The 27,649-nt window shown below is 40.1% G+C and overlaps 1 protein-coding gene across 4 annotated transcripts in view; it reads left to right on the top strand.

Moving 5' to 3' along the window:
* LOC145348955 (ubiquitin carboxyl-terminal hydrolase 35-like) overlaps positions 1-27,649 on the top strand; it is a 399,754-nt gene that overhangs the window by 84,571 nt on the left and 287,534 nt on the right. For 3 of the 4 annotated variants that reach the window (XM_080197094.1, XM_080197095.1, XM_080197096.1), the window contains exons 10-12: positions 416-522; positions 13,218-14,469; positions 22,644-26,286. In XM_080197094.1, coding sequence (XP_080053220.1) covers positions 416-522; positions 13,218-14,469; positions 22,644-22,811 — 1,527 coding nt within the window. In that variant the 3' untranslated portion in view covers positions 22,812-26,286. Of the gene's footprint in view, positions 1-415; positions 523-13,217; positions 14,470-22,643; positions 26,287-27,649 lie in introns of those variants that run through there. The other variant, XR_013888041.1, reaches the window with a different exon arrangement.

Genomic DNA, 27,649 nt, shown 5'->3' with positions numbered 1-27,649 from the left:
TAGTTTGTAGGTGAAGAGAGAACATTTGATTAACTGTTCCTTAACTATGGTATTTCTTGATCTTTAACCATAGTTTATTCTCCACGGGTATAGTGCTTACTCTTAACTCTTTCTCCTAGGTTCTTTTTCCAGTTTCTAACTTTCTTTACATATTTTTACATATATTTTTCATCTTGTAGGATTACTTGCATCATGCACAATAACTGTCTAGTTATTGCAGGTCATAACATGAAGCCGAGCTCTTAAAACTTCTCCTTCTCCCTTTTCTATTAGATGCACCCTTATCCAAGTGGAGTATAACCTTCAAGGAATGTGGAAGACTGTCAGAAGCTGCTCATTTAACTTCTTTGATTTCTGGCATTTTTTGAGGAGTGATAATTTTTGAATTTCTAACTTTTCTAATTTACATTTGTAGAGACCAGCCATCTCCCCCAGTAGCTTTTTGAAAGCTTCATCTCCTCCGTGGTTTAATCCAGGAGCACAACAGGACTGTTCAGAATACTTAAAATATCTGTTGGACAGGTTAGTTGAAGAGTTGCAATGCAAATTTAATTGGGGCTTGTTGTTCATTTTTTACTTAGCATGTAACTAATATATACTTGTTCATCCAACTTGACACAGCTTTAGATCAGGGAATTAAATATTTAGCTAGAAAAGCATGTGGTAGGTGCAGTAATGTGAGTTGATAGATGGAGTTTCCTCAATAATTGCTCTAAAGGGAAACCCTGGGTTTTCCTTGTATATTCTCTTCCAAAAAAGAAAAGACTGGTCTTCATCCAGGGATCCTTGCATTTTTGATATCTTCATTTGCAAGGAAATGTTTCAAGATGTTATTTTTATGCTGATAATTTAAGCAGTTTGTCCTGATGACTGGCTGACATTAGCCAACTTTAAAGTATAGGCAATCCCAAATACCCTTTGGTTTAACAATGACACAATAAACCCACCCATACAGTTTTCTGTTGTCAGCCAAGTGGTTTATCAAGAAATTACATTTTATTGGCTTCTCTGAAAGAGGAAGATGTTTTTTTCCTGGACAACTACTTGTCTTGGGGATTGTCAGCGAAGTCTGAAAGTAGCAAATCAGACCATGGGCTTAATGTTTTATTGCAACAGACATGAAACGAAGTTTCAAATTCTAAAGAATCTATTCTTGAACATAGTTTGATTTCAAAAATGAAAGGACAGTTAAACAGTTTGAGTATAACCCTTCAAGAATAATCAGTAATTTTAGTTAAATTCACAGAAAAATGTAGAGTAACAAAACATTGCAATCACAAGATGTTAATGGGTTGAATTGCTTGTAGTTGCTTATCGACAATTTAATTTAAAATGTCATGTAGATGAGGCAAAGGGAAGACCTTTACAGAACAAAAAGCTGGAAACAACAAAAATATTGAGAAGACATGGGAAAATTATACACAAAGAAAGCTGAAGCACAATGGGAAAATAAAATATAGGAAAGATTCCAAAAGCTGGAGGTTTAAAATGAAAACACAAAATTGTTGGAAATGCACAGCCATGAAAATGGCGAGAGGCAGTGGGGAAATGGAGCCAATAGTCTGAATGAAGTCCATCCCCTCATCCCAAAGGCCACCAAAAATGCTGATGAAGAGTCTACCCAAAGTATCAACTGTGTTTAGGAAAACAAGGTCTACCTCTGATCTGTGGCCTAACTGGCTCTCCTTCAAAGAACTGCATTAAGTCGCTACGAAGTGCTAAGCTTTTGAAGAAGAACTTAACTGAGATGTGGAATTGGGAGGTGCAGGAGTACTTCTGACCCTAGTTTGAAGCCACAGGCTAGCCATTGTTTGCTGCCTCAACCGCCACCCAGTTCGTCCAACACTCGCTTATTTTGAGGATAGAGACTCACAGGAAGTGGGGTGTAAAGAAGTATGATCCATGTAACTGAGAATTGTTGATTATATATGGATAGCTGTGAAATGGCAAGTTTTGATTCCTGTTTCCTTATTGACCACATCTCTGCTACTGAATACTAAAGGCATTTCCCAGCGTCTTAACTTGAGGCCTTGGCTGTATATACTTTATATTTTCTTTGGAACACGAGACACTGATGAAATGGGTTATGGGATGGAAAAGAGAAATAGGTCAACCCCTCTTCTTTCATAAAATCACTTTATCGCAGGAGAATCTGCTTCATGGCAACACTGATTGCAGGACACTTTTCCCAGTCTTGCAGTGGGGGCAGTACACTGAGCTTCTTGAGAATGTTTGACTCTTACCTGGCTGATGGAGGCTTGCTTGCTTGCTTGAGTCAATCATGGTGATGCAGCGAGGAAAATTTCAACCTTGCTGATTTTGTGACATCCTTCGTGAGCTGTACCTTTTGAAGTTCAGTATCACCGGAGGCTGAAGCAGTGGGGCAGTTTACACCCCACTGTTACATTGCACAATGGACAATGACTGAAATAAGTGTCGCTAGCCCTGTACATTGTGGGATACATCCTCATTCCCTACAACATATAGGCATGACTGCTGTGTTCTATCTCTGTGAAGGGGCACCAATAATGTGCTGGAAACGTTGCACAAAGCACAGGACAAATGCCCTGGACTGAATTCTCTGCCTTGTACAGGAATCAAGTTTTCGGACCACAGGAACACAGTTCATCAGAACAAGAAGCTATTAAAAGGGTGCAGTTAGTGGGAATTTATTTAGAGGTGAACATTATGTACAAGTGCTTAAGCACTTGTACATAATGTTCACCTCTAAATAAATTCTTGCCTGTACTGTGCAACTCATGCCTCTTAACCTTTGTAGCCCTGCCAATACGTCTTGGTGCATCCACAGCGGAGATGGAGACAACCTGTTGCCTGCCATGTCCTGTTGTCTGATGATGATCTTGGCTGTGACCCTGAGGGCCCTGACCTACTTTGGGGACCTGCTATGGCAATGCCACCCTCCTTGGCCTGAGAAGCTGGAGCTGAAACGGTCACAAGAAGAGGATTCAGATGGATGGGATACTTGTGAATGGTCCTGGGGTGTGACCAGCTGATTCTCTTCCCAGTGGGTGCTGTAGGGTCCCAGGCTTCCGCTTTATGATAGAAGGCAGCTCGAGTGAACTTGAGAAGTTCCACCGTTCTCTGGTTTGGCACTGATGGATCCTAACGAGTGTCTGCGCCATGGAGTGTGCATCTTGTAGCAGTGCAGGACAAAGTATTACACCAAGGTACCCATGGTGGCCACCACCTTCATTGGTTGACCTCATTGTACTGCAGCGTTGTCATCTCAAGACAGAAGATGAATGCACTCCTCCATGAAACCATTCAATCTGAGGATTGTACCAGGCACCCTTACTGATTTTCCCAAGTTTGCCTTTGAAGCTGAGACTGGTCCAGAGGCTTATCATCTGACTGGGATTCAGCAGATTCCTTGCCTCCAACAATCCTCCTGAGAACTGACACTGTGGGATGTCCCTGACTCCACTTGTTGTGATTAGCAGAAGTGTGATGTGCTCACCAGATTGTGACTCCAAGGCTGATCTAGAATTAAGTCCTAACAAGATGTGTCTCTCTGCTGGGGAGGATGAATGCTATGACTTCTACTTCAGGGTCTGTAAATCCCTTCTCTGTTCTGCTGTTGGGACAGCAATTGTGAACCTGGTTGGTGGACTCCCTGAGCTGTTTCCCAAATGTGCCTGCAAAATAAAGGAGAGGTCATTAGTGCATGTCAGGGGCTTGAGAAACAGGAGACACAATTCACAACATTGTCATCTGGTTGTTACGATGCTGGTTCCTCATTTAGTTTATCACTGCTGACCTCGCCATCAGCACAGGAGCAGTCGACATCCTCCCCAGCTGGCTGGATGGCTTTCTCCTCTAATTCTGTAAGGATCTTGAATTCTGGCGTCCCTCCATCTGTCTAGGATTTCTCCTTGTGTGCAAGCTTGTCCTGCATGAAAACGAGATGGAGAGGCCATAAGCAGGACGTGTGCAAGGGCAGATGATAAGGATATCTGGTAGGTGTGCATGGTGAGTAGGCCAAACGAGGTGATGAAACCGTGACCTGCAGTTAGATGGAAATGTATATGGGAGACTGAGTGATGATGTCCCTTGAGCTGGCAGAGTGTGAGATCCCTGTGCACATGTAATGGGAGTGAGTTGAAATTGATGAGAAGAATGACTTCCCCTAGCAGAAAGAAGATCATTTATCTGGCAGTATTGGGTAGCTATCCTCTTTTGCAGGGTGTTGGCACTCATGATTGCTGCCACTTCCATGCTGGGTATGTGAGCTTGCTGCTGGGTTCTTGTCCTGAGCACGGGTAGATTATATTATGATGGACCTCGACAGAATTGAGGAGTGTTTCCAGGGATGTGTCTTGGAATTTTGGGGGCTATCTCCTGGCAACCATCACTTCCTCATGAGCTATGAAGTGTGGCTGCTATGTGCTGAGGTGGTTTATAATTGTGGCACTCTGATGATTGCAGTGCTGAAGTGATGGTGGGGCAGGCAAATGGGAGGCTGTCTCACTGGCTACATGACAGAGAACCTGTGGCGGAAAATCTTTGGCATTAAGTGCCGCACTGTGTAGCGGGAAAAGCTGTCTTTGCCATTGGTGGCCTTCATGCCGTTTTTTTTTGGCCCACCATTGGCCTTTGCCAACTCCTTGAAAAATCTCGGCTTTGGTCTCTCATTAAAAAATAAGTATGGAATTATTTATTTTAAAGTACAATGATAATTTTCCAGTCATCAATTGGTGTTTAATAAGGCAAACAGTAGGATTTCACAATGGAAGATCCTGCAGGAAAATGTTGGATTGATTTTGTGCTGCCTTGTTGAAAGGTTTGAAGATGATAGGGCATGTAAGATCCAGTGGATGACCTTGCTATTGTCTACCTTCCTGTCCCTGACCTGTCTGACATTTTATGGGTGTTGTGGGAGGGGAGCAGCCTGTCTGCCCTTGGGCCTGTTGAAGGCTCTTAATTGGTCAGTTAAGATCCTCAAATCAGTACTTACCTTTGGCACGAGGGAATTCATGCTGTGCAAGAAGGTTGGCAGTTTTCATTGAACTGGTAGGTATTGGGCAAAGTTGGAGGTAGTGGGTGGAGTGTCCTGTGTGGGTCTTCTGCTCCATTGGTCATTTGCCACCACTCCCCCACCCACATCTCAAATCCCTGCCTGGCCTTTTAAACCCACTCAACTCATCCCTCTTGCTAAAGCCCCCCTAAGCTTACAGACTGGTTTGGGCTCCTCAACATTGGGAACTACTTGTAATCCCAGTAGTGGCCACTGCTCACTGGCACCACTGGGATTATAAAGATTCTGGCCATCCAAAGGCAAGACTTCTCAGGAGGGGCTCCTCAAACTGCTCCCACCGTTAAATTTGGGGACCACGGTGCTCCATAAAATTCAACCTGTCGTTCCACATCATGCAGCACCAGCACATGTGACCTCATCTGATGTTGGAAAGAGGTAGCAGAGAAAAGCATCATATTGATAATGTAGATAGACCCACAAGACTATTGGTCCATTTAGGTGCTTTCCAAAATTGTGAACCCAGGACAACTTCAGTTAATTTTAATACCCAGAAAATTGAAACAAGTCATTGGGAGATAGAATATTGCTAAGTAACCTTGTAAATGGAATTTGTGTATACGTATACGTGCAGAGGGACCTGGGGGTGCTTGTGCATGAGTCGCAAAAACCCAGTCTGCAGGTGCAGCAGGTGATCAAGAGGGCGAATGGGATGCTGGCCTTTATAGCGAGGGGGATAGAATATAAAAGCAGGGAGGTCTTGCTGCAACTGTACAGGGCACTGGTGAGGCCACAGCAGGAGTACTGTGTGCAGTTTTGGTCGCCGCACTTGCACAAGGATATTTTGGCCGTGGAGGGAGTGCAGAGGAGGTTCACTAGGCTGATACCGGAGATGAGGGGGTTGGACTATGAAGAGAGACTAAATAGACTGGGTCTGTACTCGTTGGAGTTTAGAAGGATGAGGGGGGGATCTTATAGTGACGTATAAGGTAATGAAGGGGATGGATAGGGTAGAGGTGGAGAGATTCTTCCCGCTCAGAAAGGACAACAGGACGAGGGGGCACAGCCTCAAGATAAGGGGGGTGCAGTTTAGAACGGAGTTGAGGAGGAACTTCTTCACTCAAAGGGTGGTGAATCTCTGGAATTCTCTGCCCATTGAAGTGGTGGAGGCTACCTCGCTAAATATATTTAAGACATGGGTAGATAGGTTTTTGGTAGGCAGGGGAATTAAGGGTTATGGGGAGAAAGTGGGAAAGTGGAACTGAGCCACTTCAGATCAGCCATGCTCTTGTTGAATGGCGGGGCAAGCTCGAAGGGCTAGATGGCCTACTCCTGCATCTACTACTTATGTTCTTATGTATGACATGACAATAATAGCTGGAAATTGTAGATTTGTCAGAATACATGTTACTGACATACTGCAGAGAGGTGGTTTTGTATACTGTGGGAAAATAAAACTTTGTCTTCAAGTTTAGCATCCCACACAACAACTTAAATTGAATAACTTTAAACTTTGATAAAGAAAAGAGGTGAGTATTTCTAAAGAGAAAAGTAAGAACCATTTATTCTGCCTTTAATGGTTATCTTGAAGGAGTTCCATACCGTTCAAGACCTAATGTGGCAGAGGCTAAGATAAAATAGGAGTTAGCTGAACATAGATGTGTTTTTGACCTGTTACCTTGATTTGACCCATTTGTGTCATCCTGTAATCTAATGCCAGGAGCAAATGACATGTTTTATCATGTTATCTAGGATACATTTGAAAAAATAAACTGTGTAGTTAGTAATTGTAGTAGCGTGCCCCCTTTAAGAAGGTGATCCCCGAGGGCCACGTAATTGGGCTGAACTCTGAAGTGGCAGTGCAGGAAGCCAAGCCAATTGGGTGCAAGCACGTGTCCTGGATCAGGGAAGATCTTCAGTTGGAGCCTGGGAGGAGTGGAAAGTACTCATGTATTCACAACAGATCACACAGTTGAATTTGTCAAAACTCATCCGACCCTCAGTCATTATGTTGAAGTACAAATTTCATTCAATGTGCGAGCTAGGGGAGACTGTCTCAGGTTTTATGCCCAGATTGAGAGGTTTAGGAGAGCACTGCGAATGTGCAAAAAATAAACTAATCTTTGTGGTTTAACTCCTTTTTAATAAAAACTGGTCAAGGAGCCCAACAAGCCCAATGAGTTGTATAGAAAAATGTCCCCTATACACAACCTTGATGGTAAATGGCAGATCTCTTGAAGTGGAAGTTGACCTGGGCTGTACCTATAGTCATAGGGAAGCCAGCATTTTGTTACCTTCAGAGACTTGCACTCAATCTCAATGGTTGGATCAGGATGCATGTTACCTGCATATACAAGAGAGACATTGAAGACCTTAGCTTCAGCAATATCTTATAAAAATCAAATGCTAAAGCTACATGTCCTGGTAATTGAAGACCATAGGCCTTGCTTAATGGGCTATGATTGGCTCAAGCAGATAAAATTAAATTTGTTGGAAATATTAAACCTATGGGGTGGAGGTTTCCAAGAGTTGCTGTGTGAATATTCCAGGGTTTTCCAAAAAGAGGTAGGACAAATAAAAGGGGCTAAAGCCAAAATTTATCTGAATCTCAATGCAAAACCTACATTTTTTGGGACGCACTCAATGCCCCTTATGCTTCATCGTAAGGTTGAAGTTGAGCTTGGGCAATTGAAGATTTATGTATCATAAAGCGTGTACGATTCTCCCCAAATGGGCTGCCCATTCCCTATCCTGAAGCTGGATTGTACAGTAAGAATTTGTGAGAATTATAAACTAACAGTCAGCTGAGGAACTCAGATACCCCATTCTCAGAATTGAAGACTTCTGTGCAAAACCTCAGTCGTGCCTATCAGCAGCTGGAGTTGGATGAAGATTCCGAGAGGTTAGTTATTATCAACATCCACAAGGGGTTTTACCATTATACGTGTTTACTTTTTGGAATCTCATTGGCCTGTGTCACTTTCCAACAAAGTTTATTACAAAGCATCACTAACGTAATGGTTTATCTAGATAATGTCATAATTACAGGAGCCTCACCTGAGGAATATAGATCAAACTTGGAGGAGGATTTGAGGAGATTTAAAGGAGCAGCTGTCCATTTGAAATGAGAGAGAACCCACTTTAGCCTGGGTAAGATGCCCTCATAGAGAGTTAGTGCAGACCCGATGGGCCAAATGAGCTCCTGCACTGAAGAGATTCTATGGTTCACGTGGAGTGGGAGAAGTTTTGGCCCAAAGGATGCCTGATGAAGTAGAAAAGCCATCTGTCTTTGCACCAGGAACATTATCAGATGTGTGGAAAATAGTATTTCCAGATGGATAATGAAAGTTTGGTGATAATTTATGCAGTAAAGAACTTTCATCCATCTATATATGGACAACATTTCACAAACTATCAGACCACAAACCATTGGGTTTATTCACAGAGGATAAACCAGTGCCATCAGTTGCCTTTGCAAAGGTACAGAGATGGGCCCTTTTGGGAGTAAACAGTTGTACGTTCCAACATCATATACAGACACACACATCAAATGTGGGTGCACTCAGCTGTTTACCTTTGCTTCAGATGATATCATCACCGCCTGAGGCAAAGGTAAACAGGAAACTGTCCTGGCACAGCACCTGATTGTCTTTACTGGTCTCAGTTAAACACATAAACTTGAACCAAAAGAGATCCAATGTTATCAAAAGTTAAGATTATGTTGCAAGGATAGTGATACAAGTCAAAGCTCTTTAAACCTTACCAGTAGAGAGGAACAAAGATAATATGTATTCACCATGTTAGATCATCTTATCACCTAACCTCTAAAGACTTAGTGAAACCCACTGTACAAACATTCAACTCATCAATGAAAAAACAAGTTAATAGGCCTCTACCTCTATAGATGGCTAGTTTCTTATATTGTTCATACAATATTATGCCAAATGCGACCACGAGTCACACCAGCCAAGCTACTAATAGGATGCCACTTACGGCAAAGTTGGATATGATATTCCCAGATTTGATGGGGAGTGTGGAGGCAAGTGAAGCCTACTAGAAAGAAAATCATGACTCAAGAAAATCAAGAATTTTCCAAATTGATGATTTAGTTCTGCTCAGAAACCTTCCAGCAGGCCTGACATAGATGGCTGGAAAAATTGTGGAAAGAACAGGACCAGCTTTCTGTGCTGTGGAGATACAAGGTAGTCATGTCAAAAAACGTGTAGATCATTTGAGGAAGAGAGCTGTGCTTAATACAGTGGATCAACAGGTGATCTCTACAGTTTTGCCAGCGATGGATACAGGGATCCCTGTTGTAGATGTAGAACTGAAGCCACCAGCAGTTTTGGTAATCAAGGAGACAGCAGCGACAGAGGATAATCTTGACCACAGGTTGATAAGTTTACCTTTCTCAGTCGTCCAACTAGAGGAGCATAACACAGGATTGAGACTTTCTACTAGGGCCTGGAAGCCCCCAGACCAATTGAACTTGTGATGAGTTTTCCTTGGGCATTCCTGATGTCTGCTGTAACTTGCATGCATATGTTAATAATGTTCCTTTTGTTTCATCCATAGGTGAACTCAGGAGTTTGGGCGGGTGGGGGGGGTGCGTGGGGACAGTGTATGGTAGCATGGCCCCTATAAAGGGGCAATCCCTGAGGATCACATGATTACACTGTACCCTATGGAGTGGCAGCGCGGGAAGCCAAGCAAATCGAGTACAGGAGTGCGTGTCCTGGGTCAGGAAGGATCCTCAGTTGGAGCCTGGGAGGAGTGGAGACTAATCATGTATTCACTTCTGTCAGATTCTTGTTTCTATATATTTATTTACCATTGTTAATAAGCCCATTATAAACTTAAGCCACAATGATTCACCTTCGAAGTTTATTACATTACTAAAACCATAAAGGCCGCAAAGCAGTGAAAGACTAGCTGACGAAAGGGGTGGTCAGGCAGCAGCTTTTGCTTAAGCTTTGAAGAGGTTGCACTGAAATCAGTGCCAGTATTAGGATTTCTGGCCATCCATTGAAGATTGAAGATTATTTCTGTTCTATGTGCACATTGGACTATATTTGATGAATAGGGAAGACCACACCTGATTTGATATTTAACTTTTAATTTTAATGAAGAAGGAAAATCAAACAAACTTTTGAGATTTGCTACCCATGTATTGTATTGGCACAGATGGATTAAATTTTAGAATGGAATTTAAATCAGAATAATATCATTTATTTGTTTATTTGCATTATCTCATTTTCCATTTGCACTTTTTGACTGCATACTTTGGTGTTTATTTACTTGTCTTTATGAGCAGTTATTAGTGGGCAAAATTTTTAGTAGTGATAGTGAGTGGCTTATGTAAAGTGGGCTGTTAGTCTGTGGGTGGAAAGGGAAAGTAGGGCAAGCAAAGCCAAAGGTCCTCATTGACAAAAGAGAGCATGTGAAATTAAGCCATAAAAGATTGGATGCTAGGTCGATAATACACATGAGAACCAGGCTGAATATAGAATATTCGAAAGGAAAGTGCAAAAAGAAATGAGCAGAAAAATGGGAGTATCAGAAGGGACAGGAGGTTAATATAAAGGAAGTCCAGAAGTATTCCATTGGCAGAGAAATGACAGAAGCGGGTGAGGTCAATACTGACCCAAAAGGGGATTTGTGCATAGAGGGAGGGAACAAGGCTGAATTACTAAAGAAAGCAGATGCTGCCAAAGTCATAGTGAAGAGGAGGTAATTGAGGCACTGGATGGACTAAAAGTTGATAAAGAAAAGTTGGCTGTATTTAAAGTTACTACGATCATAGAATCTCTACAGTTTAGAAGGTAGCCATTTGGCTCATCACAGTCAACACCAACTCTCGAGTCTACACAAACTCTCTGCCAGAGCACCTGACCGAGGTCCTATTCCCATAACCCTGTGTATTTACTCTGCTAATTCCCCCAGACATATAGGGGCACCAATGGGCATTTTAACATGGTCAGTCAACCTAACCTGGACATCTTTGGATTGTGGGAGGAAACCAAAACACTCAGAAAACCCATGCAGACATGGAGAGAATGTGCTAACTCCACACAGAGTCATCCAAGGCTGGATTTGAACTTGAGTCCCTGGCACTGAGGCAACAGTGCCAACCACTGTGCCACCATGCCGCCCATTACTAGGACTGGATGAAATGAATCTGAGGCATAAGGGTGGAAGTTGTAGAGCCAATGTCCATAAATTTCCAATCTTGTTTGGATACGGGGTGGTGCCAGAGGACTGGAGAAGTACAAATATTCCAACTTTGTTCAAAAAAAGTGCAAGGAAAATCTAGCAACTGCCAATTGCTGGGTTTATCCTAGTTGTTAGGAAAACTTTTAGAAACAATAATCTGGAACAAAATCAACACTCACCTTGGACAAATGTAGATTAATTAAAGAACACCAACACTGATTTGTTATGGACAAATCATGCTTAACTAACTTGATTGAGTGTTTTGATCAGGTAGCAGGAAGGGCTTAAGATGCTGTATGTGGTCTTCCAGAAGACATTTGATGAAGTGCCACATAGAAAGCAATTTTTATAAATTTGTTTATTGAATGTCACTGGATTATTTATTTATTGCCCATTCCTAATTGCCCTTGCTCAGAGGACATTTAAGAGTCACATTCCTGTGGGTCTGGAGTCACATGTAGGCCAGGTAAGGGTAGCAGATTTCCTTCCCTAAAAGACATTAGAGAATCAGTTCTTTTTAATAACAATCAGCAGTGGTTTCATGATCTTCATTTTTAATTTCAGAATTTTTTTTACTGAATTCAAATTTCTGCTGTAGTGGGATTTGAACCCTGGTCTTTGGAATACTAGTCGAGTGACAATACTACAGTGCAATCCTTTGTTGAAGCCCATGAGATAAAAGGGGCAGTAGTAGCATGGGTACAAAATTGGTTGAGTGACAGGAAGTGGAGTGTAATGGTCCAAAGATGTGCGGGTTAGGTTGATTGGCTATGCCAAAATTGTCCTTTAGTGTCCTGAGATGCATAGGTTAAAGGGATTAGCAGGTAAGTATGTAGGGATATGGGATAGGGCCTGGGTGGGATTGTGGTCAGTGCAGACTCAATGGGCCTAACGGCCTCTTTCTGCACTGTAGGGTTTCTGTGGTTCTACGGTGAGCAGTGTTTGTCAGACAGAGGTCGAACTTGCGTTAAAATGGCTCGTTTTGTACAAAACATGATTTAAGTGTTTATTTATTAGTGTCACAAGTAGGCTTACCTTAACACTGCAATGATGTTACTGTGAAAATCTCCTATTTCAACACTTCAACATTTGCAGATGAAAACATAACTTGGAAGTATTGTGAACTGTGAGGAGAAGTATGCAAGACAATGAGGACATGGACAGACTGGTGGAATGGGTGAATATGTGTAGGTAAAATTTAATTCTGGGATTTGAAAAGTGTTTTAAGGAAAACTTGAAGAGGCTATATAAAATATAGGGTGCAATTCTAAAGGGAATGAAGGAGAAGAGACATTGGGTTTATGCCCATAAAGTATTGAAGGTTGCAGGGCACACTGAGAAAGTGATTAAAAAGGCATACGGAATATGGGCTTTAAGTAGAGTACCAAAAGCTGAATCTCAGTAAAACATTGGTTCGACTATAATGGAGTAATGTGCACAGCTCTTAGCATCACACTTTAGTTAGGAAGCAAAAACATTAAAGTGCAGGAAAGATTTACAAGAGCGAATATGAATTAATTGGACAGGCTGAGATTCTTCTCCTTAGAAAGGAAGATGTTGAGAAAAGATTTGATGTAAACTTTCAGAAGCATTGAGGGCCCAGACAGAAAAGCTGTTTCCTTTAGTGGAAGGTTTAGGAACCAGAAGATACTTATATAAGTTAAAAGAGCCAATGGTAACAAAAAGTTTGTTTTACACAGCAAGTGGTAAGGATCTGGAATACACTGCTCCAAAGTGTTGTAGAGGCAAATTCAGAAGAAATTGGTTAAGAACTCTAAACAAAGATGTGCAGGACTAGGTGGAAAGGGTAGGAGTGTGGGACTAACGGAGTTCTTGCAGAGAGGCAGCACTGACATGACAGGCCTCATGGTCTCCTGCTGTGTCATTACTACTTTATGATTCTATTCATTTATATACCACTGTAATAATATGTCTGGAAATTGAGCTCCTGAGCAGGTAATGAAACCCTGTACACCCTTTGTAAATGAAATTATTCTATTTTATTTTCAAGGCTACATGAGGAAGAGAAAACTGGCAAAAGAATTACCCACCGACTGAAATGCACTTGTAATGGAAGTCATATTGAAGATCAAGTTCCAGGAAAAACATTAATAGAAAGAATGTTTGGTGGAAAGATGGTGACCAAGATCCATTGTCGTTCCTGTTGTAATGTTTCTTTCCGAGAGGAAGCTTTTACAGATTTATCCCTGGCTTTTCCACCACCTAGTAAAGCTCTACAACGATCTGGTAGTTCATATGACTGTAATATTTCAGTGGAAGTGACTACTTCAAATAATCTGACATCTCAAGTTAAACCACAACACAAGACTACTAAATCTCCAATTAAACAGAAGCAAGCAAAATCTAAAGAGCCTTCAGTACGAGTCATACCATTTGAAATATTAGGATCTCATGCAAAAGAAAAGAAGGAAGATCCTTCATACTCTAGATTAATGAGGGATGATACTTCATTTAGCTCTATGCCGAAGAATGATTTTGCAATGGCTACTGGGGAGAAAGCATATGACTCAACAAGTTCTAGATCAGTGTCTGACCTCATAAATTACTTTCTTTCACCAGAAATACTGTCTGGTGACAACAGATATTACTGTGATAAATGCACCTCTTTACAGGAAGCGGAAAAAGTAGTGGAATTAACAGGGAGTCCGCATTACCTCATTTTGACCTTATTAAGGTTCTCCTTTGATCTCATAACGATGAGGCGAAAAAAAATTCTAGATAATGTTTCAATTCCTTTGGTTCTCAAAATACCTATTAGGATTACCACAGAAAAAGATGAACAGATAACTAATGCTGAAAAACAGGTATGCCAACTCAGAAACTGGAAACACTTTGCAGAGGATGCTACATACTTATCAATTACCTATGACCTCTGTTGTGTAGTGGTGCATTCCGGAATATCTTCAGAAAGTGGACATTACTATTGCTATGGCAGAGAGAATGTTGATGTTAACTCTGGAACCGGCCCAAGAGTCCCTTTGGAAGCTGAGCGTAGAGCTGATGATCAGTGGTATTTATACAATGATACTAGAGTTTCGTTTTCATCTTTTGAGTCCGTCAGCAATGTTACAAATTACTTTCCCAAAGACACTGCTTATGTGTTGTTCTACAGACAGCGAGGAGCTAGACATACATGCTTAGATGGTGAACATATTTTGGCTAGTGTCAGACTGCATGGTGAAGCAGCATTAAGCAAAGAGCTGATGGAAGCTATCTCCAAGGACAATATTCAGTATTTACAGGTATGTATATGAATTTACTTTAAATTTAAATACTAATTTGTATAATTTGCTGTACTCTTAAGAGTAGACTGCCAGTTAACATACTGCATTAAGTTTACCGTAGTAAGAATTTATGTTAGTATTGGTACAATAGCTGTAATGGACCAGCCAAAATGCTTAAGTTTATAGGTTTAACAACTGGAGAAATCTGATTTGTAGAACAAATTCCAAGTTCACAAAGGATTCATGTTTTCTGTATGTAATATGAGCATTATATTTGAAATATGCAGCTTGTGAATAGGTTTTTAAATAAGTTGAGCTTTACCTTTCTGATGCAAAATTATATATTTCAGGGCCAGGATTTTGGGCCCACATTCAAAGAGCTTTTAAAAAAAAGCGAATCTTATTGATGAGATCTTGTTTTCTGACTTTCCCCACCCCTTTAAACTAAAAAGTAGAGCCTGAAAGGTTGTAATCTCAGGATTGCTACCAGTGCCACGTGCCAGTCAGAGTAGGAACATCAGGATAGTGAAGGTGAATATATAACTTGAGGGAGGGATTTAAATTCATGGGACACTGGAACCAGTTCTGGGGAAGATGGGACTAGTACAAATCTGACGTTCTGCACCTGGGTAAGACTGAAACCAATGTCCAGAAGTCAGAGGGTCGTAAGTCAGGGACAGAAGAGGCAGCAAGGGGAAAAGTGGAAGGCAGAGAAACCAAAGGCAAAAATCGAAAAGGGTTACAATACAGAGTACAGAAACTGTGGAGAACTCAGTGAATGGGTCCAGTAAGGCTAAAAGGAATAAAATGCTGGGGAGAGTGTACAAAACAAGAAAGGACAGATGGTCTGAGGTGTGTTTGCTTTAATGCAAGGAGCATGACAAGTAAGGTGGATGAACTTGAAGCTTGGATTACTACATTGAAACTGTGATGTGGCAATTATGGATACTTGGCTGAAAGAAGGGCTCGGCTGGCAGTTTCGCATTCCAGGATTTAGATGTTTCAGGCAAGATAGAGAGAGTGACAAAAGATGTGGGGAGGTTGCTTTATTGATTAGAGAGAATATCACAACTAAACAGAAGGAGGACACCTTGGTGAATCATGCAGTGAGGCCGTATGGGTGGAACTTAGGAACAGGAGTGGTGCAATCACACTGGGTTTTTCTACATACTTCCCAACAGCCCATGTGAAGTGGAGGTACTGATACATTAGCAGATTATGGGAAGATGTAAAAACAGCAAGGTTGTTGTGATGACGGATTTTTATCTCCAATATCGACTTGGATTTCTTTAGAGCCAGAGGCTTGAACAGGGCAGAGTTTTTTCAAGAGCTCCTTCCCGAGTTGGACTGTCTTAGGTCTGGTTCTAGGAAATGAGCCTGGACAGGTGATTGATGTCTCAGTGGGGGACCATTTTGGGAACAGTGATCACAATTTTATAGGTTTCAAGATACTTTACAAAAGGATAGAAGTAGTTCCAGAGTGAAAATACTAAATTGGGGGAAAGCTAACTATGACAGTATTAGGCAGGAGTTAGGGAATGTAGGCTGGGGACAGCTGTTTGAGGTTAAATCCACATCTGATATGTGGGAGTCTTTTTTAAAAGTCGGTTGTTAACAATTCAGGACAAGCATGTCCCTGTAAAAAAAAAAATAATCAAGGATAAAATTGGCAAGATTTGGGAACCCTGGATGATGAGAGATTGTGAGCTTAGTAAAAAAAGAAGAGGGCATACATAAATTTCAGGAACTTGAAAACAGATAAGGCTCTTGAGGAATACAAAGATAGCAGGAAAGAGCTTAATCAGGGACTTAGGAGGGAAAAATAGGCTTTGGAATGTCCTTGGCAGGTAGATTAAGGAGAATCTCGAGGTTTTACATGATATATGAGAAGGAAGAGGGTAGCTAAGGAAAGGGTAGGTTCACTTAACAGTGGGGGGAATTTGTGTGTGGAGCCAAATGAGGTGGGTGAGGTCCTTAATGAGTACTTTGCAACCGTATTCACAAAGGAGAAGGATGCGGTGGATGTTAAGTGTAGAAAGGAGGATGTTGACATTCTTGGACATGTTGAGATAAAAAGGGAGGAGGTATTTGAGGTTTTGAAAAACATTAACGTGGACAAATCCCTAGGGCCAGAGGGCGTCTATCCCAGAATACTGAGAGAGGCAAGGGAAGAAACTGCTGAGGCCTTGGCCAAAATCTTCGTATCCTCTTCAGTCATGGGCGAGCTACCAGAGGATTGGAGAGTAGCTAACATTGTTTCTCTATTTAAGAAGAACAAAAGAGACAATCCAGGAAATTACAGGCCTGTGAGCCTTACGTCAGTGGTAGGGAAACTATTGGAGAAGATATTTTGGGACAGGATGTACTCACATCTGGAAAAGAATAGACTTATTAGCAATAGACAGCATGGTTTTGTGAAGGGGTGGCCTTGTCTCTCAAACTTGCTTGAGTTCTTTTGAGGCAGTGACAAGAAAAATTGACCAGGGCAGAGCAGTGGATGTTGTTACATGGACTTTAGTAAAGCCTTTGATAAGGTTCTCATGGCAGGCTGATACAGAAGGTGAAGTCGTACAGAATCTGAGATGAGCTGGTAAGATGGATTCAAAACTGGCTTGGGCATAAAAAGAGAGTAGCAGTGGAAGGGAACTTTTCTAACTGGAGGTCAATGACAAATGGTGTTCCACAAAAATCAGTGCTGGGACCTCTGTTTGTAATATATATAAATGGTTTGGAGGAAAATATAGGTGGTCTGATTAAATTTGCAGATGATACAAAAATTGGGGGAGTAGCGGATAGTGAGGAGGATTGTCAGAGGATACAGCAGGATATAAATCGACTGGAGACCTGGGCTGAAAGATGGTAGATGGAATTTAATCTGGACAAACATGAGGTGATGCAATTTGGAAGGTTTACTCAGATGGAAAGTATACAGTAAATGATAGAGCCCTTAGTGTGCAAGTGAGGGAGAGGTGAGGGTTCACCTTAACCATAGCAGGGAGAAAGGGGGAGCTCCCTGGTCTGTAGGGAAGGGGATGGTGGGAAGAAGGGAAGGTTCCCTTTATCTGTAGGAAGGAGGGAGCAGGAGGGTTCCTCTTGAATTTCGGGCAGGAGAGATACTTTTTTTCATTAGATAACTCAAGATTTCCAACATTGGCATTTTCCAGCCCCACCTTGCCAGTGTGATGGCATGGGCCATGTTTTCAGTTTTGTGCAGCACTTTGTGCAACAAAATGTAGCAAGAAAGCCAGCTGTGCTGCCAGCAAGCTGCAAACCATTTTTTCACCTTAGCCAGCACTTTGCAAAAAATCTAAAAATTCTGTCATAGGAAGCTAAATTGAACACGTTCTGGTTTAAAAAAAATCTATCAACACTTTTTTGTCTTGGACTGCCCAGGGCAGATGTAATATTTCAAAATACGCAACAATTTATATTGCATGAGTACAGGATGCTGATTGGTTAGCAAGTCCATTCTGATCAAGGTGTTGCCATAGAAAATGCATCTGAGAACTATTACCCCCCATACTATTGTTTAATTCAAAAAAAGGCACAATGCCTGGACATGTTACTTTTGCCTGCTAAACAATCTGATGTGTGCTATGAATTACACTCAAAACTAATTTAAGTTTATCAGTCAGGTTTGCAATGTGGCTCGCTTACTCTTGTTTTTAAATTAAATATAAGCATGGGATACAATAGTCCCCTTGTGCATTCTCCATGGCAATTCCTTGACCAACCAGAGTCCACGGACCAACGAATCGGCAGCTGTTTCTCAGGCAATGTAAATTGTTGTTTACTTTGAAATTTAGTGTTTCTGCATCTGATTTGAAGAGTGCAAGATTAAAAGCTTCACCAGCATGGCTGTTTTGAGCAATAATTATATTCTCTACAATCATTCGACTATCTGTTTGTTATAGTTTCAACCATTCGCTTCATCTGTTGGTTTGCTGGTTTTCACTTCCAATTGTTCAACTTAACTGTCTCTCTTAATTTAGTGCCATGGGAGACATTCAAACAGTGATTTGCAGCGTCAGATTCTGATAAATTCTTGCAAACTCTGTAGTGATTGAACTAATATTTATGCATTTAATGTCAACTACCAGTTAATAGTTAATATTTCTGCCAGTGAGACAATTAATAATTGAGGCAGCCTGGAAACAGGAAAGTAGCTTCTTGAAAGAAATGTCTTCTTGATGAATGGAATTAATTTAAAGGTGTCAAAACACCTAGATTCTACCAGTGGTATTTGTCTTGGGCCTCTTTTGAAAGCTTTAAAGAGGTGAACAAAAATTTGAACTCAGCAGCTTGAACTTAGGAAACAAGAACTATTGAGGCCAGTAGTAATAAATATTAAGTTTACAAAATCGTTTATTACATGTCTTTCTCCTGGCAGTCAGCACCAGACTGCCAGGTGATGGAGCTCAAGTCCTGGACCACCTGACCTGTTCTGTTAAAGGAGCATGCCCCAACATAGATAGCACAGAGCGCCTGTATTTTAACAAGGCATTCCTTCTCTGACATTATGATAGGAATTATTACTCTTAAATGTATTGATATCAATGAGAATAGGGTAGCATGTTTATATGAATTGGTGGCAATAGTTTATTATTGGTAAGAGGATGTAAATTGTACAACTGCCCTGTAACTACAAGGACGTATTATTTATTCAGAATGGAATTTAAATCTCTGCGGCTAAGAAAATAAGAGATGAACCTTTGTTTCTTCATCTTTGCCTACATGACTCTACAAAGAGGAGGTAACTCTAGATGATCCACACCCATACCCAACAAAAGGGGTTAATTCAGACTATTTCCTATGGTTCTGAAAGGGCATTGTGGGATGTGTGAGGTGAGGCAATCATTTCATAATAAAGAAAAGCATGCTAATTACAAGTGCTGGAAATACTCAGCAAGTCTGGCAATGTCTGTGAAGAGGATAACTTAGCCTTTCAGGCTGATGTCCTTTCATCAGTAGTTCTGAAGACAGATCGCTGACATGAAAGTTAGTTGTTTCCCTTTCTAAAGGTGTTTTGTGAATTGCTTTGCGTCTTCACCCATTCATGGGACATTGGCACCAGTATTGGGGGAGAGGAGACCTTTCCGATAGGATGGTCTTCATCTGAATTGTGCTTGGCCCAGAGTCCTAGTGAATTGTATAACTAGGGCTTTAAACTAAATAGTGGAGGGGGAGGGTTCAGTTGTATGGTGAATTTTAAAAAAATCAAAGTTAAAGTAGTGGGTAGAAGTGTAGGTTAATGGAGCTGAGGGCTCAGGAGAGGTTAGTAAAGTTTCCAGACCACATAATAGAACAGAGAGTATAGAAGGCGTGGGAATCTAACCTCAGGCAGAGCAAAACAGGTGACAAGTATGAGAAGGGAGATGGTCATTCTAGGACTGTGGGTGCTGTACCTAAATGCATGCAGTATATGGAACAAAGTAAATGAGCTTGTTGCGTACATTGAAATTGGCCAGTACAATGTTGTGGGCATCACAGAAAATGGCTGCAAGGGGATCAGGACTGGGATTGAAATATCTAAGGATATGTGTCTTATCGAAAGGACAGGCACATGGGCAAAGGAGGCTGGGTTGCATTGTTAGTAAGGAATGAAGTTAAATCAATAGCAAGAAGTGATATAAGATCAGAAGGTATAGAATCTTTGTGGGTAAAGTTGAGGAATCACAAAGGTAAAACGATCCTGATGGGAGTTACGTACAGGCTTTCTAGCAGTAGTCTGGATGTGGGGCAGAAAATCAATCGAGATAGAAAAGGCATTTAAAAAAAAGACAATATTACAATAATCATGGGGGACTTCAATATGTAAGTGGACTGGGAAAATCAGGTAGATAGTGGATCCCAAGAAAAGGAATTTGTGGAATGTCTAAGAGATGGTTTTTTGGAGCAGCTTGTTACAGAGCCTACTAGGGAACAAGCAATTCTGGATTTGGTGATGTGTAATGAGGCAAATTTGATTAGGGAACTTAAGGTGAAGGAACCCTGAGGAAGCAGTGACCATGATATTATAGAATTTACCCTGCAGTTTGAGAAGGAGAAGCTGGAATTGGACATAATGGTCTTACAATTAATTAAAGATAACTACAAAGACATGAGGGAGGAACTAGCCAGAATTGATTGGAGAGGGAGCCTTGCAGGGAAGACAGTGGATCAGCAATGGCAAATGAGTTCTTTGAGAAGGTAACAAAAAAAATTAGATAAAGGAGAACCAGTGGACGTGATTTAGTTAGATTTCCAGAAGGCCTTTGACAAGGTGCCACATAGGAGACTGCTAAATAAGTTAAGTGCCCATGGCGTTAAGGGTAAGATCTTGTTATGAATAGAGGATTAGCCGACTGGCAGAAGGCAGAGAGTGGGAATGAAGGAGTCTTTTTCAGGATGGCAGCTGGTGACTGGTGGTGTGCCTCATGGTCTCTGCTGAGACCACAACTTCTCACAATATACATTAACGGTTTGAAGGAAGGAACTGAAAGCACAGTTACTAAGTTTGCAGATGATTCAAAGGCATGTAGAAGGGCAGGTAGTATTGAAGAAGCAGAGGGGTTGCAGAAGGACTTGGACAGCTTAGGAGAGTGAGCAAAGAAGTGGCAGATGGAATACAATGTGGGAAAAACGTGAGATTATGCACTTTGGAAGGAGGAATGGTGGCATAGACTGTTCTCTAAATGGGAAAATGCTTAGAGTATCAGAAACACAAAGGGACTTGAGTCATTGTTCAAGATTCTCAAGGTTAACATATACAGGTTCAGTCGGCAGTTAGGAAAGCAAGTGCAATGTCAACATTCATGTCGAGGGCAAGAATACAAGAGCAAGGATGTACTTCTGAGGCTGTATAAGGCTCTGGTCAGACCTCATTTGGAGTATTGTGAGCAGTTTTGGGCCCCATGTCTGAGAAAGGATGTGCTGGCCTTGGGAAGAGTCCAGAGGAGGTTCACAAGAATGATCCCTGCAATGAAAGGCTTGTTGTATGAGGAATGGTTGAGGACTCTGGTTCTGTACTTGTTAGTGTTTAGAAGGATGAGGGGGGACCTTATTGAAATTTACAGGATATTGCAAGACTTGGATAGAGTGGATGTGGAGAGGATGTTTCCATTAGTAGGAAAAACTTGAACCAGAGGGCACAACCTCAAGCTAAAGAGACGATCTCTCAAAACAAAGATGAGGAATTTTTTCAGCCAGAGTGCTGAATCTGTGGAACTCTTTGCCACAGAAGGCTGTGGAGGCAGGTCATTTAATGTCTTTAAGATAGAGATAGATAGGTTCTTGATTAATAAGGGGATCAGGGGCAATGGGGATAAGAAAAATATTAGCCATGATTGAATGGTGGAGCAGACTCGATGGGCCAAGTGGCCTAATTCTGCTCCTATGTCTTATGTTCTTGTGTATAGCAATTACCATAGTCAGTAAGGAGAGCCAAATCGTCATGGGGTTGAGAGTGCAGGTGAGGTGTTGGATACGTTGAGTGTGGTGGGGCCACTAGGCAATTAGGGGAAAATCTAGAGAAGGTGAGATGCATGGACTCAAGATGATAGTAGATGGTCCTACATAGAGGTTTTGACTTCGTGAGAAAAGGGATAAATTAAGATAGACCAAATACTTGTAATTATTTTGTGATGTAAAGAGCACAATTTGATTTAAATAAAAGTAAATTACTGCAGATGCTGGAATCTGAAACCAAAAGAGAAAATGCTGGAAAATCTCAGCAGGTCTGGCAACATCTGTAAAGAGAGAAAAAAGCTGACATTTCAAATCCATATGACTCTTTGTCAAAGCTAAAAGGCATAGAAAGTGAGGGGCATTTATACTGCAGGGTGAGAGAGTGAAAAATGAGTCATAGCCACGAAAACTAGGGGAAAGGCTGCTAATGGCAGTCCATGAAGAGAATATAGGTGCGAATGGCCAAACAGCAGAGAAGCTGAAATCAGTAAACTGACAGATGAAGGTGGCAGAGAGGTAAAATTGAGAAAAGGGGGGAGGAAAGGTAAGGAAAAGAGAATAAAATTGGGAGAAAGAGTGGAGGAAAGAAAAATAAAGACAAAGAAGTAATAAAAAAGAGTTAAAAATTAAATAAAAATGAAAACAATGAGTTGAGGTGGGGTAGAGCTAATCATACTCATAGAATGAGGATATATTTGTGCTTTTAGTGAAAACATTTGTGTAGTAATGGTGTAACTTGCTTCTAGGAAGAAGAAAAGGAAGCACGGAAAAGGTCTGACAGTACACCACCTGCTACAACTCCGATATGGTGGAGACGTTTTGACGATGATGAAAATGGTGGTCCTTCTGGAAGTTGTGGTCCAGCTGCTGGAGGAGGAAGTGATTTGGGGTCATATGGGCGTTTGATTTTCTAAATATGATTAGGGGTTTCTTCATTCTCTACCTCAGTTGTATTGCTTATATGATAATGGCTGCATGACTTAGTCTTTTGCAGAGATCAAAAGAGATCTATCTGACAGAATGCTCAAGATGTTTGCTTACAATATTATAGGTTGCTGCTTTGAGAAAGTAGCAATTTTATGGAATTGCTTTTGTAAAATGCAGAATTAAAAGTCATTTTAGATGATGGCATACAAATAAAATGCAACAAATTTGGTTAATGCTCAGTTTCACTTCCAAAATACAATATTCCTCTTTCTTCAATAACTATTGAATATCTGCTCTTTGGGGATATGCATAAACTGATTTATGAATGTCAATGATTGTTACTAAAGGTTTGTGACATTCTACTACCGTACTTTTGAAAGCATTTTTCTCTTTTTGGAGGTTATTTTTGTGACCTGTGTCACCCTGATGTTAAGATGGCTACTTGAGTAATGTGAGTTAGCCTAAAAAGTTCCCTTTCTCTGAGATGGCAATATGTTGAGAAGTTAATGCTGAATTATCCAGCTGAGATGACAAACTTGTAGGAAACCTCCTGTCCTATATATGATTATACAAATTGAAATATTAGAAGCCTGTATGGATCTCAGTCATATCATGATGTAAATATAATATGCCTTTGCATGGCAGATATTGTCCAGTTAGTTACCTAATGTATGATCTTCTGCATCTGGGATAGAAAAGTTTATTGTATAATTATATGACTTAAATCCAAAAATTTACACACCATAATAAAAGCCAGTTCTTCCAGTAGAATAAATATTTTGTTTGAGGCATTACTCCTGACTAACCCTACACTCAGTTTCATGCACTGCTGTTCTTTTCTGTGCAAAGTTACTGAATCTGTGCTTCTTTTGGAGTTTGAGAAATGAAGTTTGTATAATTAAGAATTTTAATATCAGAGTGCTGATTTTGCACTGGGCAATAATGTTGCCTGTTCTGAAAAATTATTTTTCTTGGCAAAAACTATTATTCCCAACTGAGGCAATTTTGTTGCCAAGTAGGAAAACACAATAATCAGGAGGATGGAGGTGATAGGGAAGTTTAGAATTAAGTAATGGCATCATCACCAATAAACACAAAAAGCCTCTTTATTGTAAATGGGAGTTGTGTCCTAAAATGAATTTGACATTCATGAGGATAGTTAGATCAATGAATTATTACCTTTTAAACACCCTGTTCCTGGATTAGAATAGAAGATGCAACTTGACAGATAAAGATGGGAAGAAATGACTTCCACAAGGGGAAAAAAAAAGAATTATACATTTGGATATAGGGAGTAAGTTACTTCCATATCAAACTCCCAAAGAATAAAAATGATGTGCAGACCAAATTTTGCAATATCTATTTGATGCACAATGTTTTTTGCAGCCTGATATATAGCTAAGTGTCTCTTCTTAAACATGCAAAAAGTAAGGTCATGAATGAGTTGATTCAGTTTTTTTACCTTTATTACAAATTTGTCCAGACTGATGTGAATAAAAAGTCTTAACAATGCAATGTAGTGAACTGCTAAATGCAATGTTAGTGGGACAGTTTTGTGCAATAAAAAAGAATACTTTAAGAAGTGTGTCATGTAAATCTGCGCATGACTATTTTTAAATTAACAACCATATCGAGAATGACTACAAGCCTGGCCCCTGTAAAATATAAACCTGGTGTAGCTCTGATCTGGTCTAAATAAGGCAGTTTCACTGGTAGGACTTTTTTTTGTCATACAAAGGCACGTAACATTTTTTTGAAAAGACCTAATTTCCTCCTCATTTTTTAAATTGGTGAACTGAAATTTAACAAGAGTTTTTATTATGAAAACCATACAGAAACGATAAATGGAAATGCAGAGGGTAAAATTCAACCTTGACGCCAAACAAGTGGTAATAGATTGCGCATGGTGAAGCCTGGATGGCTGATCGATTACTATCAGTTTTGCATCACTGCCAAAGTTAAAATTTATTTCCTAAAATTCCACAAAGATTGCAATTAAATTGAACGTTTTAAGATCTCTGAAGATGTGGCTTTTCCAAATAAATTATTCTAGAAAGGTTGCAACACTGTGACAATATGAATATTGTGTTAATTAATATTAGTGTTAAGCTATAGTAAGTGTGAAAATATAAAATTGGATGGCAGATCCAAGCTTTTGGTAGCAGTTGCGCAAACTTATGAAATTATTGGTGTGTTTCTGACAAAAATATTAACTCAAAGGTATTAGTTAATAACTTTTGAAGATGTTGACAGGAGTATAGTTAATACTCAAAAGCAAAGGCCTTTGGTATCTCTGGATTCTTTCTGTAACCTGACATGCTTTTGTTCTTTTTGTCCATGGTCATTTTCAAAAGGGTAATAACTAATCAATCACGGAATAACACAGAAGTGAATTTTCTGTGATCAGAAATCAGTTTATGATGCCATTGAATTCCCCTTGTAAGTAGTTGTAGAGAGTCCTCTAATTAAAGCAGCAGGTAAATCCTTGGGTGCAGTAAAGTATTGATACTTTCTGGCATAAAAGTATGAAGTAGGACAAAAATTAGATGTTTCTTCCTTTCTACCCCTTCCTGCTTTAATTCCCATGCCTACTCCCCCATTTCTTCTGTATCTTCCAAGGAAAAAATGTTTTTTAATGCATCTCTAAATTGGTAACTCAGAAATTGGCAGAACAACTTTTGGTTTTGTCATCAGCAATTGGATATAGAGGTTGCTCTCTAATGTCTGAATTTATGATTTTGAAGTATGAAGAAGTAATGCCTTAATCCTTAATGCTTCTGTATTTACATAGAATTCTGTACTTTGTCTCAGAACAGCTAACTAAAGTAAGCTTAATTTAACTAATTTAAAATACAACTAGACTGTTCTATGCAACTATTCTAATCAACTAGGATAATGGATATTGATGTGTAATGAAAGTCTCAATTCATTAACTAGCAACTGTTGCAAAAGTAGCCAATGAATTTATGATGATAGACTGATGTTTTCTTCACAGCAGTATATTTATTCTTTGCATCCATTAAAGGAATTGTAAAAACTGCACATGAATGATAAAATATGCTTGTGAAAAACATTAAAACTATTGCTATGGATATATGCAAATGTAGTTTGCCATAACAAAATACAAAACAGATGCAGCTGAAATGGAGATAAGTTCTAGTTATGCTTTCCAAAAAGAAACTCAAATCATTCAGATAAGATGTATTTTTTTCAATGATGCTAATCATTATCACTGTGTAAACAATGAGATCTTCCAATATTTATTCTAATAAATGTTGACATAATACTTTATCTTTTTCGGTCTCCTGATTTAAGGAATCTATGTTCAAGATCCAGTGAAGTTTCTTTTGGGATGGTGGGTTTGGGGAGAAGATAGACACAATAATGGAAATAACTTATGGCTGTAGTTCTTAGCTGTTTACATTTTTTTCTAAAATAATCAAATGGCATTATTTGATTTGCATATAGTCTTATGAAATGGAATAAACGGCAGTTTATTTCTTTAAATGAGTGCAGGGGTTGTTTGAATTTTATGCAGTATTCTTCTGTTTTTATAAGATTGCCTTTGAAATGTATATTCTAGCCAAAACGTGATGTACAAATAAAGTACAGGAAATAACCCACCAACACCATAGTATCCAGCAGAGTTGCATCATGTTCACCTACAGATCCATACTTTGATGATACCATACAACAAAACACCTGGAAGAGACACAAGACAGCAAAAGAATATGACCAATTTGAGAGAAATTTGCATTTTTTAAAAAGATTGCAGTGAACCAAATTGTTTAAATAATCTGTTTCAGACACTTCTCAAACATTTTATTGGCATAACTTCTAATCTGACCGTTACTACCTATCCCAAATAACTTTGCAGTTGGATTGAATGAAATCTAAGTCTACATTTCTCAAAAGTAAATAATTCCAACTCTTCAAGCAGTCCTTAAAACGAAAAATGTTAAGACTGGATATCGATCTGGTAGTTCTCTGCATGTTTGCCAGGTCTTTGATATCCTTTACTATGTGTAGGGAGCAAAACAGCATAGAACTCCTAGCAGACACTTATATGGTTAATTATTGCATTAATTCATTTGATTTATGGAATTAATGCTGTTTTTATTAACACAATAGGGAACGTGGGGGTGCAACAATAAAGTCACTGAGTAGTAATCCAGAAACCCAAGCTAATGCTCTGGAGCATAGGTTCAAACCCCATCATGACATCTGGTGGAATTAACATAGAACATATATAGAACATAGAATAGTACAGGCCCTTAGGCCCTCGATGTTGTGTCCAGCTTTTCCGAAACCAAGATCAAGCTATCCCACTCCTTATCATTCTGGTGTGCTCCATGTGCCTATCCAATAACCGCTTGAAAGTTCCTGAAGTGTCTGACTCCACCACCACAGCAGGCAGTCCATTCCACACCACAACCACTCTGAGTAAAGAACCTACCTTGAACATCCCTCATATATCTCCCACCATGAACCTTATAGTTATGCCCTCTAGTAACAGCTACATCCACCCAAGGAAACTCTAATATTGATCTGGAATTAAAATTTAGTAGTGGTGATCATGGAACCATTATTGATTGTGATTTTAAAAAACCTACCTGGTTCACAAATGTTCTTTTAGTAAAGAAAATCTGGCCTCTTACCTGGTCTGGCCTATATGTGATTTCAGACCTACAGCAATGTGGTTGACCCTCAACTGCCTTCTGAAATGGCCTAGCAAGCCACCTGGTTGTATCCAACCAATATGAAGCTTAAAAGAAATGAAACACAATGGACCTCTTGGCATTGATCTAAGCACTGAAAACAACAA

The sequence above is a fragment of the Carcharhinus amblyrhynchos genome, chromosome 10 (assembly GCF_965287045.1).
Source record: "Carcharhinus amblyrhynchos chromosome 10, sCarAmb.v2.hapA, whole genome shotgun sequence".
NCBI classification, from domain to species: Eukaryota; Metazoa; Chordata; class Chondrichthyes; order Carcharhiniformes; family Carcharhinidae; genus Carcharhinus; species Carcharhinus amblyrhynchos.
The sequence above is the reverse complement of the archived record's forward strand: the minus strand, read 5'-3'. Positions and strand labels throughout refer to the sequence as shown.